A 12,204-nucleotide genomic window follows, 5' to 3' on the forward strand; every position below is an offset into this window, starting at 1 on the left:
CGTGTGAAGATATTGAAAAATTGACAGTTTTTTTTTAAAGTAGTTATTAATGTGTTATAATCGCTTTTTCGTCTATTGTTCACGGATTTAATTTTAGGATTCTTTTCTTGATTTTACAATATTGTTTGTCTTTTGAAATAAATGTAAAATATAAATCTTACATTAATTTAATTACCATGAATACATCATTAATACACCACCACATATATTTTATTCTTTTAAAAGATATAGAGCGACATGCTCTAAAAAAGTATATAATAATGGAGGAAAATGTTTAACCTTATATATTACACACACAAATTATATATATATATATATATATATATATATAATTTAACCGATATACTGAATATAAGACCGATTATTAGATTATTATTGTATAAATATATTGAAAAGATAATTTGCTAATATTTTCCAATAAAATACAACCCAGTTGTTTATTATGAGAAAAATGTAAGGATATTATTAGTCGTAAAATAAGAATACATGTATATAATATTGAGTGTGTGTAAAGTAAGTAAGTATGTGAGAGAGAGAGAAAGAGTGATTGGAGAGAGAGGAAGATTATTTAAAGGCAAATGGGGATGACTCCGTCCAAAAGAGTCTGCAACTTGACGATCCACTTGCATCTAGTGTCCGGCTCCTCTCTCTCTCTCTCTCTCTCTCGTAAATAACCCCCAACCTCCCTTCCTCTTTTCTTCATCATCTTCCCCGATAAGAATCGATTCAATTCTCTCTCTCTCTCTCTCTACTCTTCATTTCAATTGAATCCATCCAATTCATCAAACATCAACATACATACATACATACATACATGCCGACTTCTCTTCAATTTAGAACCGCCCGTGGTGGTCCGATGATGATCACTTGTCACAAACAACAACAACAATCCACGGCGGCGGTCATCACATGGACATCCTTAATCGTCCCAGACGACGCCGTTCCATATCATACACACACGGTTGGACCCAATCAATGTTTCTCTGTCCTAGTTCAAACCATCGACGCCCCAATCGACGCCGTCTGGTCATTAGTCCGTCGATTCGATAACCCTCAAGCATACAAACACTTCCTCAAGAGCTGCCAACTCATCGACGGCCACGGCGACGTCGGCACACTCCGAGAGGTTCATGTCGTGTCGGGACTTCCGGCCGCTTCCAGCACCGAGCGATTGGAGATCCTAGACGACGAGCGCCACGTCATCAGCTTCTCCGTCGTCGGCGGCGTTCATCGCCTGAATAACTACCGATCGGTGACGTCGCTGCATAAATGCCCGGACGGTACGAAAACGGTGGTGGTTGAATCGTACGTGGTAGATGTACCGCAAGGAAATACCAAGGAAGAGACGATTATGTTCGCCGACACCATAGTTCGATGTAACCTGCAATCCCTGGCTAGAAATGCTGAAAACTCGGTCAGAATGAAACATTGAACTCGGTTTCCTGACTCGGTTGTTGAATTTAAAAGTCATATTTCTTTTTTTCTTTTTTTTATTTAGTATTATTATTAATGTAACTTCACAGACTTTTCATTGCTGTTTTCACTGTCCTAGACAGACGGTGTTTCTTTCTCATTTTGTGAATTTTAATGAAAACTTTCTCTTGATTTCTTGTGAAAAAATTAAAATAAATTATTTTTAAACGATTCTTTTTAATATACATAAACCTTCTTAGAAAAAATAAATAAATTAAATTAACTGATCTCAGATTAAAATCATAATCTCTATATTAAACTCTGATTCACATGTGTTTTATTTCTTAACATTAAACTAAATCACTCTTTAGAAAAGTCATCATCATCTCTAACCAAAATTTTATTATTTTTTAAAATTATTTTATATCAATTAAAAATGTCCTTACAATCTAAAATGAGTCCCGACAAATTAAATTTCAAAAATAAGATAGAATAGATAATTTCAAAGAAATTGCAATGCTTTATATATATATATATTAATAAAATGTTTTTAGATTAAAGAGTTAAAACAATTATTTAGAGACATGTGATCTAAAGAATTTAAATAAGTTTGACCAGAAAGAAATTAATTGAGTGAGCAAGTTGAGCTATTTTTAAATTAAAATTTATGATACAATTTGTTTACTTTATTAACAAAGCTTTTGAGTTATTTTTTATATTCTATATAGTTTATAATGAACAAATTCTAGATGTTTATTTGTTATATAAATAAATCTATTTGACTTGATAAAACAATTATTCAAACCAAAAAAAAAAGAAGAAGAAGAGAGAAGATAAAACATGGTCCCTTATAATTATTTATTATATATATATACTTGATGGAATTTAATTACTTGAAACAAGACATTTCCTATGAATTTATTAAGAATGTAGAAATTGATAATATTTATATAATAAACTCATCATCCACTTTCTATTAAGACAGTTGTAAAGTGTTGAAAGTTATTATGAGTCTCACTCAAAAGAGAAAAATAAATGTGGGGAAGCTAGCTTAGCTTAGCTACCTTAGCTTTAATGAAGAAATTAAAATCCAAAAGAGGGGGAAGCAGGGAAGGCTTGGTTAATGTTATTGTCACACATGATTAAATAAATCCTAGTTGATAAATTTTAGGATATCAAGACAACAACAACTATATACTTTCCCCACCCTCAACCCCTCAACTTGTCTTTTTTTATTTTATAAATATATAATTAATTTAGTATTCAAAACAAAAACATATGCAACTTGTTGTCACATTGAATTCAATTACCCATTAATTGATGATATATACTACAACTTGGTAACAACAAGTGGCCAAGCAGGCCTTAATTGTTATTCCTTGTTTGGGTAAGCATGCTACTTTCAACCAATTTGCACACACACTGACTAGATCATTAATTGACTTATTTTTATATTAACTTCAACTTGATGTGCCCATTTTGATTTTTTTTGTGGACAGGGCAGATCAGATCAGATCTATAATACTAATACTAATACTATTCAACATCTTAATCTTCCAGGCAAAATTTCATTTACTTGTCACATTTCTGTCGGCACCAGCTCTACATGAATGAATAATAGAAATTATAACATTAAAGTTCATGAGGACATATATGGAGGTAGAAGAAAGTCCCAGTTTCATCCACCAAACCAAACCAAACCAAACCGATCGGAAACTTATAAAAATGAAAATCCAATAAATCAAACCTTGTTCAGAACAATAATTCTGACTATACATTTGTTTCATAGAGAATTCACAATCACATTAATCAATTGTTACAACACTGATTTCGCCACACCAACGTCAAAGAACAAATGAATTTCAATATTTGCTCATAATTTCAAAACTGGAAGCCAAGCTAATGAACTAGTCAGAAGTGGACAGCAGAATAAGAGCTTCTGTAACTTTCAGTATGTTCTCTAAACTTACATACGATCCAGGTAAACATACCCTGCAAATTAGAGGAATATAAATATGGTTTAATTTTAACCCAACTTTCAAAAGGATTGGATCATGAACACAGACTTTGGAAGTTCATCAGGTAGGTAGCATGTGGCTCTCTTTCAATTATCTAATTTGTAACAGTTATCTTATTATTATTTACTTGGTAATTTTAGGAACTACCTGCACTCTATGTGGCAAGCTGGTCCAGAATTCCAAGTTGGGTATAACCTGAAAGAGGCAAGGAAACAACTATTATACATTTTATTTTTTGCTAAACCCAACATATATTAAGAAGGCTGAAATATATAGTTACAATAGAAAAAAAAATGAAAAATGGGATGTTAGAAGCATCTATATCTCCAATACATAAAGATTGACTTACCCATTTACAAAGTTCATTGGCAAGTGAAACAAACTTGCGAGAATGAAATAAAACCAATAGTAAAAGAGCTAGAAAAATGTGTCTTCACTCATTGCAAGACTGTTTTTTATTCTCAGATATATGTTAGCATATCTATCAGTTGTAATGAACAGGTGATAATAATCTAATTGTTCAAAACATGATTTAAATGCCAATTCAATACCCTAGACTTCTTACGTGTTTGAGAGCCATCATGCACCAAACCAAGACTCTTTGCAGATGTAATTGTTCAATCTCATTATACATAATAATACATGAAGCAGAACGACCAATAGGGCAATTTAACATAATGAAAAATTTCAAATGTAACTGCAACTGAAGAGAATATTCCAAATCAATAATGCAGAAACATGAACAAGAATCCACAAAATCAAAATCTCAGCAAAAAATGTATCTGAAGTTCCAGAAGGAGAAAACAAATATATATTATAAGAACTGTCTATGAAAGAAGGCATACATACATCTATACCACGAATCCTGAGGTAGTAGTGTCGATAAACAACACCTGCCAGTAGATAAGCTCCAAAGAGGCACACAATTCTGAAAAGTTAAGTCATCAATGAGTCTGTATCTTAATTAGTAAATGTGCCCTGTGAAGCATGGAATTAAATTAACCTACACGGTCATTAAGGAACCAAACCAGCCCAATCTGTTTCCATTTATTGATATTATCTTTGCACAACCAGATGGATGCCTTAAAGATGTAGCCTATGAGTAGAAAGCCAAAAAACAAAAGGATATTCAGATACTGAAATCATATAAAGGATATACATAATGTTTTCCATTTTCTGAGTGTTGTTAGTGAAAACCATAAGTTATCAATTATAATAATACAGGAGAAGAAAATATACATTTCTAGGTCACTCACATAATCACATCTTCCAACTTTCTCCAGTGCACCAGGTCCCTGCAAACAAATATACAAACAATTAGGGGTGTGACATAAAAAAAAAGGGTGTGACATTTTTTTAAAGGAAATTCATTTAAATCTACATGTTGCATCTAACACACAAATAAGTTTTTTTTAGACCAAGGTTTTTCCTGGACCAGGTTAGCACAAGTGCACAACATCCCACCCCATCATGAACCCCACTTCAGTTAAGGTGCTTTCGGTAGAATCGAATTTAGGCCTCAACCTCTTAAGATACCCCAGGTGGGTTCTACCGCACAAAAAAGTAGAACAAATTACAGCAAAGAGAATCACCCCTCAAAAAGTCGCCATACAACAGGAGCAACATGGAAAAAATGCAGTGCATCAGAAAAATGGACCATCTTTAGAAACATGGGATGTGACATGAACATAGTGTTTGAGGATAAATAAGTGTACTATAAACTCACCTGAACTCCATCGAGGTCGCATATTACGGAGACAGTGAGTGAGCAGTTGTTTCCAGAACTAGTACTTGACATTCTAACTGAGACACCAGTGCGGGGATTCTTTTTGTCTGTTAAGTTCATAATCAAAATATACCGTTCTTAGACATCTAACATTCAGCTTCATATGGGGAAACATGTGTACACATGGTATATTGATAATAGTAAATCTACCAACTACATGATGCTGTGGCGTGAGGTTGATTCTCAATCTTGTCAAATACAAAAGCTTTAGTTTGAATTTGAGAAATAGTTTATTTCATTAACATCAAAATATATGACAGTTTTAATTCAAATTCAAACTGAACAGAACCTCTTTTGTTCCAATTAATGAGTTAAAAGATATCTTACCAACAACATCAATAGTCATACTTGAGGTATGACCAATGGTGGTACAGACGGGATAACCTATAAGAGACAACAGAAACTCAATCAGCTACATAAGATGAATACTCTTTTTCAGGGAAGTAATTAATTAGGAAAAAGGCTATCATTCTCCCTCTCTTCTCCAAAAAATAGAATTTACAGCTACTGAAGTTGGTACTCACTATTACCTACTATTCAGTTCTAAACACAGTTACCCAGAGGCAACTAAATTGACAATTGTCATCCATACTCCATAGCCAAATCATTTTCTATAGTTAATACCCCAAATAACACCAACAAACCTTATGCAGGTCGCATGATCGCATCCAGCAAGTATCAGAAGAGAAGACAACAAATGCATCTTTATTTTGTGCAAACCTTTGGGAAGTAATAATAGAAGTTCTAAAAGTTTTAACAAGTTGCATCAAAGAATTCAAAATACTAATAAAATTGTGCCCATCCATTTTGGCAAGAGTTCACCTTCAATCTTGTTAACCACGAGGGCGCTACAAAACATGCCACAGTGTGACGTTCCTCCACAATCCTGGAGAATGGAAATACATGAACTCGGAATGAGGATTAAATTTTCTTTTCTTTTTGAATAAGTAAATAAAATAAAATTCTGACCACCACGTAAGCAAAGCATGAGGCTACTTAAGTCTACAACTTCCATGTTAATGTGATTGTATAAAAAAAAGCTCTGCCCAGAATGATTAATGACTTCCATTTATAAATTCTTCATATGGACATGCAGAACATGCATTTTGATAAGACACAGAAAGGGTAGACTATTGTCGGAAAAGTGGTTCTTAATAGGTTTTATTTAAGAACTGTCAAAGTTCCAAAATCACTAAGGAGCAATTAGTAAAAGATTAGGATATTAAATCAGCTCACAGAAACATAAAGGCAAACTCAATAGATGACTGAATAGATAAACCAATTTGTGTCACTTCTCCGAGAAACATCATTCCAACCCTATGTCAAATGTCATGCATTATTCGAACCAACAAGATAGCCAGACAAACAAGTACTAGACCTCAATTAGCACTTACCTTGCAGCCAAAACATCGAGGTTGCTCATGGTTGAAAACCATTGAATCACAAAGCTGGTCCATAGAAATAAGAAGAGAATTAGCTATATAGCCTGAAGTAATTACAATAGAAAAATGAAGTCACAGAATAGTCTCGTTTATTGACTTAGGTTGACATTCAACTAAACACAATCATCTAGCTTCGTGCAGGGTAGAAGAAACAGAGCATATTAATGAAAATGTAACCTGATGGAGCAAACCTGAAACCAAAGTATTGTCTCGTTTGCTGCAACCTTGTAGAATCTGAATGAAATGAAAGATAACAAAAATACTTTAATCGGTGCAGCATTTGGAGCTAAGCTTTCATTAGAATGATAAATTATTTCGTCTCAAAATTTCAAATTCCATGAAAATCGGTCACTGTGCCAGTGCTGTTCTTACTATTCGTAAAGACAATGTAAGCCATTCTCTCTAAAACAATATTATCAAAATCAAACATGCAATTGGATTCATCATTTTGGATCTAATATCGAGCAAATACGTGTATATATACATAGAGAGATAAGGAGGGGGGGATGATTACAGTACCCATCTTCACTGAGGACTCCATGGGGGAAGTTAGGGATTGGGGAGGCTAGAGTGTAGTTATAGAGTTTATTGCTGTCGGTGATACTGAGTTCGCATTGGCCGAACACCGAATTGAAGCTTAGTCGGTGGAGGACGTAAACGGCGAATGTGAGACTAACCCATCTCACAGAATCGCCGGCGGGTTTCATTCTCTGACCCCACGAATCCAATCAGCACTTAGCAGCAGCAACAGCAACAGCAACAGCAGCTCTAGCTCTGCTCGACGAGAAGAACTGATAATCAATCAATCGTTGGGAAAAAATAATTAATAATAGAAACAGTTTCAGGAGGAAAACATTATAGATAGATTATAATAATAATCTTAAAGTGGTGTTTGGTTAGGGCATTCTGTTTTTAAACCGCCTTTGATATATTTGTAAGGTTAGCACAAACATATAACATACCAAATTTATAAACGCACACTCGTAATCTCATCTCAAATTTTTTTTCCTATACTCTTTATTAATATTATTATATACTAATATACTTGGATCTTTTTTAAAAAAATAAATTATTATATAATATAAATAAATATAAATATTATAATTTGTAAAAATAATAATTTAATTAATTATTATTAGATTGTTCTATAATTTAATTAAAATATAAATAATATTATTTATTTGTTATAACTAAATAAATATAAAAATTTATAATTATAATTAATTTTTATATAGATTAAAATTTCTTTCATTATTAAATATAATAATTAAAATATTAAATAATAATAAATTAAAAGAATATAAACTTTAACTAATTACAAAAATAAAATTCTTTTATTTTAAGTCAAATACACAAATATAAAATAATTTATATTATTTTTTATATTTCAAATTAAATGACAATAAAATATATAATTTAGTAGGTTCAATATTTGGTTAGAACCGAATGTATAACTCGAATTCGAATTCACATAATATGATTTTTGATTTTCGAATTGAATTTTAAACCGGTTTTTAATTTAATTTTTGAGTTAAGCCAATCAAACAAAATCAAATTAAACTTTTATTATTTATTTTAATAATATATTTTATTATATATAATATATTTAAAAAGTTAAATTCGATTCGAAACAAAAATAAAATTCGGTTAATATTATTAAAATTGATAAGAATCTGATTCGATTTTCGAATATACTCTAAACATCCTTATAATTTACCTCTTATAGCTCTCTCTCTATATCTATATATATATATATATATATATATATATATATATATATATATATATATATATATATATATATATATATATATATATATATATATATATATATATATATATATATATATATATATATGGAAAGCCCAGCATATGTTTAGTATTCAAATGCAGATTTACAGGTTTCATTAAGGAATTGTATTAATAGAAATTATTGCACTTCCGAAAGGCTCTAGAAACTATTGTAAAACCTTACATTTATAATTTAAAATTAGTTGCTTCTACTCTATACTTCAATCATTGAATATGTTATGTCTAGTTCAAGCAGTTTTGAGAGACTTGGTCATTGTATGAAGATGAAGTTTTCTATTCCTTCATTAATATATTTTAAACACTTGGTTAGTGAAAAATATTGGTCTGAGTTAATGTATAACTTTTCCTTCTACGTTTTAAATTGAATCAGTGACTTTTGATCATTTAAGAAGTACTCTTATTGAGTTATCTTAATGGGTTAAAAAATATATTGTCACTTAAGCATGGTCAGCTAGGGATAACAATGGGGCGGTTCGGGACGGGGAATGCATTTACCATCCCCGCCTCGTTTTAATTTCGGGATTTTTTATTACCATCTCCGTCCCGTTCATTTTTTTTTGATTTCGAGGAATCTCGTGGGGAACAATTAAAATTTTTTAAAAAAATTATACAATAAAATTATATTAACGAATTTTTTAATATAATATATATTGTAATATATTAAAATTTTATATTATTATAAATAAATAATCTTAATACTCTTATAAAATATAGTGAATAAATAAATATATTGGTGATTTAATATATTTAATTATGTTTATAGTGTTCGGGACAGAATCGAGGTGAAATCGGGGCGGGGTAAGAGATACAAATACCATCCCGTTCGATTTTGAGGAAAAACTTTCCCAAACGGGACAATTCGGTTCGGTTTTCGCGGGTCAATTTCAAATTAACATATTTATTGTCGCCCCCAAAAGTTTGATATTTATGACGGACCGGTCCTATGCAACTTTATTTCTTTTAAGTTTTTTAATGTTTTTAAAAATGATATAGAGAATATATAATACTATAAGTTTAGTTTTCAAACCTTAACAAAAACTTAAATCTTTTTAAGGAGTCCCAACTTAAATCTTTTTAAAGTCCCTCTAAAGTGAATTTGTACTTAAACTATCTTAATCAGTTATAAAAGCAGTACTTCTGATAATGGTTGCATACCAGAAATTTTGTCATTAGAAATTTTTGTTTTTTAATTTTGTTTTCCTTTTTTTGTGTATTTGCTTATCATTATTAATATCATATTTGCTAATAATGTCAAATTTAGTTATAAACAAAATAAAAGTATTTTGTTTGACTATAAAAATTTGAAAAAATATATAATATTTATTCAATTAATGGGTTGTGAGTATGACGTGAATTAAAAAAAAACTTGCTGCATGACACAAAATTAACATCATTATTAATTTTTTATTAATTTGATCAATATGATACAATTTATCAAATTTATTTATACAAACATAATATTTTTAATTTATATCAAATTCATATACACAAACATCTCTAACCAAGTTATTAGTGGTGAATTGTGATTAGTTGATTTTAATTTTAGTTAGTTACCTTTAATTGATTAGGTTGTATAAATTAACATATAATTTGCATACTAAAATCATTAAGGTTGGGTTGAAATTGAGGTCAATTCCAAGATTTAATAGAACATAAGAATAAGATTAAGAATTGAAATTAGAATTTAAGTATGTTATAATTCTCAATTTCACTTTTTTTTTAAAGTTCATTAGGTTGTTCATCGGTTCGGATTTTGGATTCTTCGAATTTTTATTTTTTTTAAACAAATTCGAAATAACTTGATTTATTCGAATTCGGTTCGAATTTGGTCGGATATTCGGTTTATATCATATTGAACATCATCTACCATAAGATAAAAAAATCTTAAAACAGTTAACAAAATAAATAAGTTGTTAAAAAGATTTTATCTACTTTAATTATAAAAAAAAAATACAAATCACGTAATCTAAGCTTAAAGACTCAACGCCAATATATTCGACAATTGAAAATAAAAGTAAAACAGTGTAGACAACCACAATATATGGCGGTTGAGAGATGTGAACGGCTAGAGAAAAAGAAAAGGGAACGAAGAATTATGAATTTAATATAGATATATAGTAGGAGACTCATGATAATTTAATATATATATATATATAATTAAATATATATATATATATATATATATATATAATATAATAAAAATTATATTCGGTTTTCGAGTTGAAACCTAAACTCGAAAATCAAACCGAAAACCGTATTTGAATTCGATTCGAAAAACGAAAATGTAATTCGAATTCGATCGAATATTCAATTCAGAGTTCAGACCAAATATTGAACACCGTACTCATTATTGTAATTCTATTTTTTTATATGTTTTCTATACAAAAGTATATTATTGTTTTATTATTTAAAACATGATTAACGTGGGTAATTATTATTTTTAATTTAGAAAGTTATAATGTCAATCCGATATTATTTTTTAATTTGGTAAATTAACCTGTAAATCATATTATTATTTTTTTTTATGAGAATCAAACTCTAAGCAAAAAACTATGGATGTTTAAACCATTATAACAAAATGTGTCAAAAAAATATCTTGATAAATATATATTTATATATTCAAATTATTTTTATTGTATTTTTTTTCAAACCGACCCTAAAATATTATTGTCTCTCTTCTTCCTACTCTAATAATTTTCTTCAAATTAAGTGAATCCCAATAGAATTCGTGTTTGGGGGCTTATTTTATTTGATTAGTTTAATTTGAATTTAAGTATGAACTACCACAAATTATATTTATGTAGAAATTAATTTGAAAAAGGCAAAGTATTTTTACATATATGATATAAGAGATCCTTACCTTAAAAGAATACTTAACTTTGAATAATTTATAGAATCATATTATATATGTTTTTGGTTACATGAATGAGTAAAAGGGATGGGAGCTTTAATAATGAATATTATATATTACCTTAAAGTAGTTAAGGCTATAATACCATAACCCTTGCAGTGCCGGATGGAGTTGCAGCATCGAGAAGAGAGATGAAACCAGTGGGGTTCACCGGTTCCTGGTCGTTGATGAACAAATCCTCCGGAAGCCTGAATGCTCCATGGAAACAAACTATAGCAAATCCAACCAATAAACCGTAAATGATGATCGATCCGATGCTGGTGAGGAAAATTACAAGTATAGTGGAGACAACGAGTACGGCGAGAGTCTCTCGATTGGAGAATGTGCGAGCGAAGATAACGAGAGGCTGATCTGAGGATCTGAAGGTGTAGAGGAAGAGCCAGGCAGCTAATAGGCAGAGGAGGAGTAGGAATGAGAAAGGATGAGAGATTAGAAAGATTGCAAGTACTGATGCAATTAGAGTGATGTAGTTAATTTGGAAGTAGGAGAGGTTCTTGCGGATGCGAGAGAGAGCCTCGGATAGCGTTTCGGGGCGGGAAATGGAGCTACCGTCGACGAGCTCCAACCAGGGGCGACGCTGAGAGAAACCGTGTCGAATGGAAGAAGAGAGGCGAGACAAGAAGGCGCGTAAAGCCGGTGAGGCAATTGGAAGCCGCTTCTGCAGCTGCAGCAAGGATTGGGAGATCCAGAGGGATGGTGGCGAAACCATTGGGATTTGTTGGTGTCAAAGAGAAGAGAAGTTTTGACTTTAAAGTAGTACTAGTACTAGTGGATTTGAAGCCAACTTTTATTAGAGAAAATTAGAAAATTCATTCTCAAGCT

At 30.9% G+C, this 12,204-nt stretch overlaps 3 protein-coding genes across 4 annotated transcripts; 1 reads left to right on the forward strand and 2 right to left on the reverse strand.

Annotated features, from left to right (window-relative positions):
- Positions 1-624: 624 nt before the first annotated feature.
- LOC124931072 (abscisic acid receptor PYL4-like) lies at positions 625-1,601 on the forward strand. The gene has a single exon (XM_047471459.1). It carries the CDS (start codon positions 815-817, stop codon positions 1,430-1,432), a length of 618 nt encoding a protein of 205 aa, XP_047327415.1. The 5' UTR covers positions 625-814; the 3' UTR covers positions 1,433-1,601.
- Positions 1,602-3,125: 1,524 nt separating this feature from the next.
- On the reverse strand, positions 3,126-7,557 carry LOC124932116. 2 transcript variants are annotated; one of them, XM_047472721.1, is made up of 11 exons: positions 7,179-7,557; positions 6,851-6,893; positions 6,612-6,665; positions 6,040-6,103; positions 5,545-5,601; positions 5,158-5,264; positions 4,688-4,726; positions 4,439-4,527; positions 4,281-4,359; positions 3,579-3,626; positions 3,126-3,405 (listed from the first exon to the last, which is right to left on the reverse strand). In XM_047472721.1, the coding sequence occupies exons 1-11, from the start codon at positions 7,364-7,366 to the stop codon at positions 3,325-3,327; spliced, it is 849 nt and encodes a 282-aa protein (XP_047328677.1). In that variant the 5' UTR covers positions 7,367-7,557; the 3' UTR covers positions 3,126-3,324. The 2 variants fall into 2 exon arrangements, with proteins under 2 accessions (XP_047328677.1, XP_047328678.1); XM_047472722.1 differs by having other exon boundaries at positions 6,837-6,893; positions 7,179-7,248.
- A 3,770-nt stretch (positions 7,558-11,327) lies between these two features.
- On the reverse strand, positions 11,328-12,139 carry LOC124931672 (PRA1 family protein B3-like). Its single transcript, XM_047472195.1, has one exon. The coding sequence runs from the start codon at positions 12,089-12,091 to the stop codon at positions 11,459-11,461; it is 633 nt and encodes a 210-aa protein (XP_047328151.1). The 5' UTR covers positions 12,092-12,139; the 3' UTR covers positions 11,328-11,458.
- Between the last annotated feature and the right edge of the window lie 65 nt (positions 12,140-12,204).

The sequence above is a fragment of the Impatiens glandulifera genome, chromosome 3 (genome assembly GCF_907164915.1).
Source record: "Impatiens glandulifera chromosome 3, dImpGla2.1, whole genome shotgun sequence".
Lineage (NCBI taxonomy): Eukaryota > Viridiplantae > Streptophyta > Magnoliopsida > Ericales > Balsaminaceae > Impatiens > Impatiens glandulifera.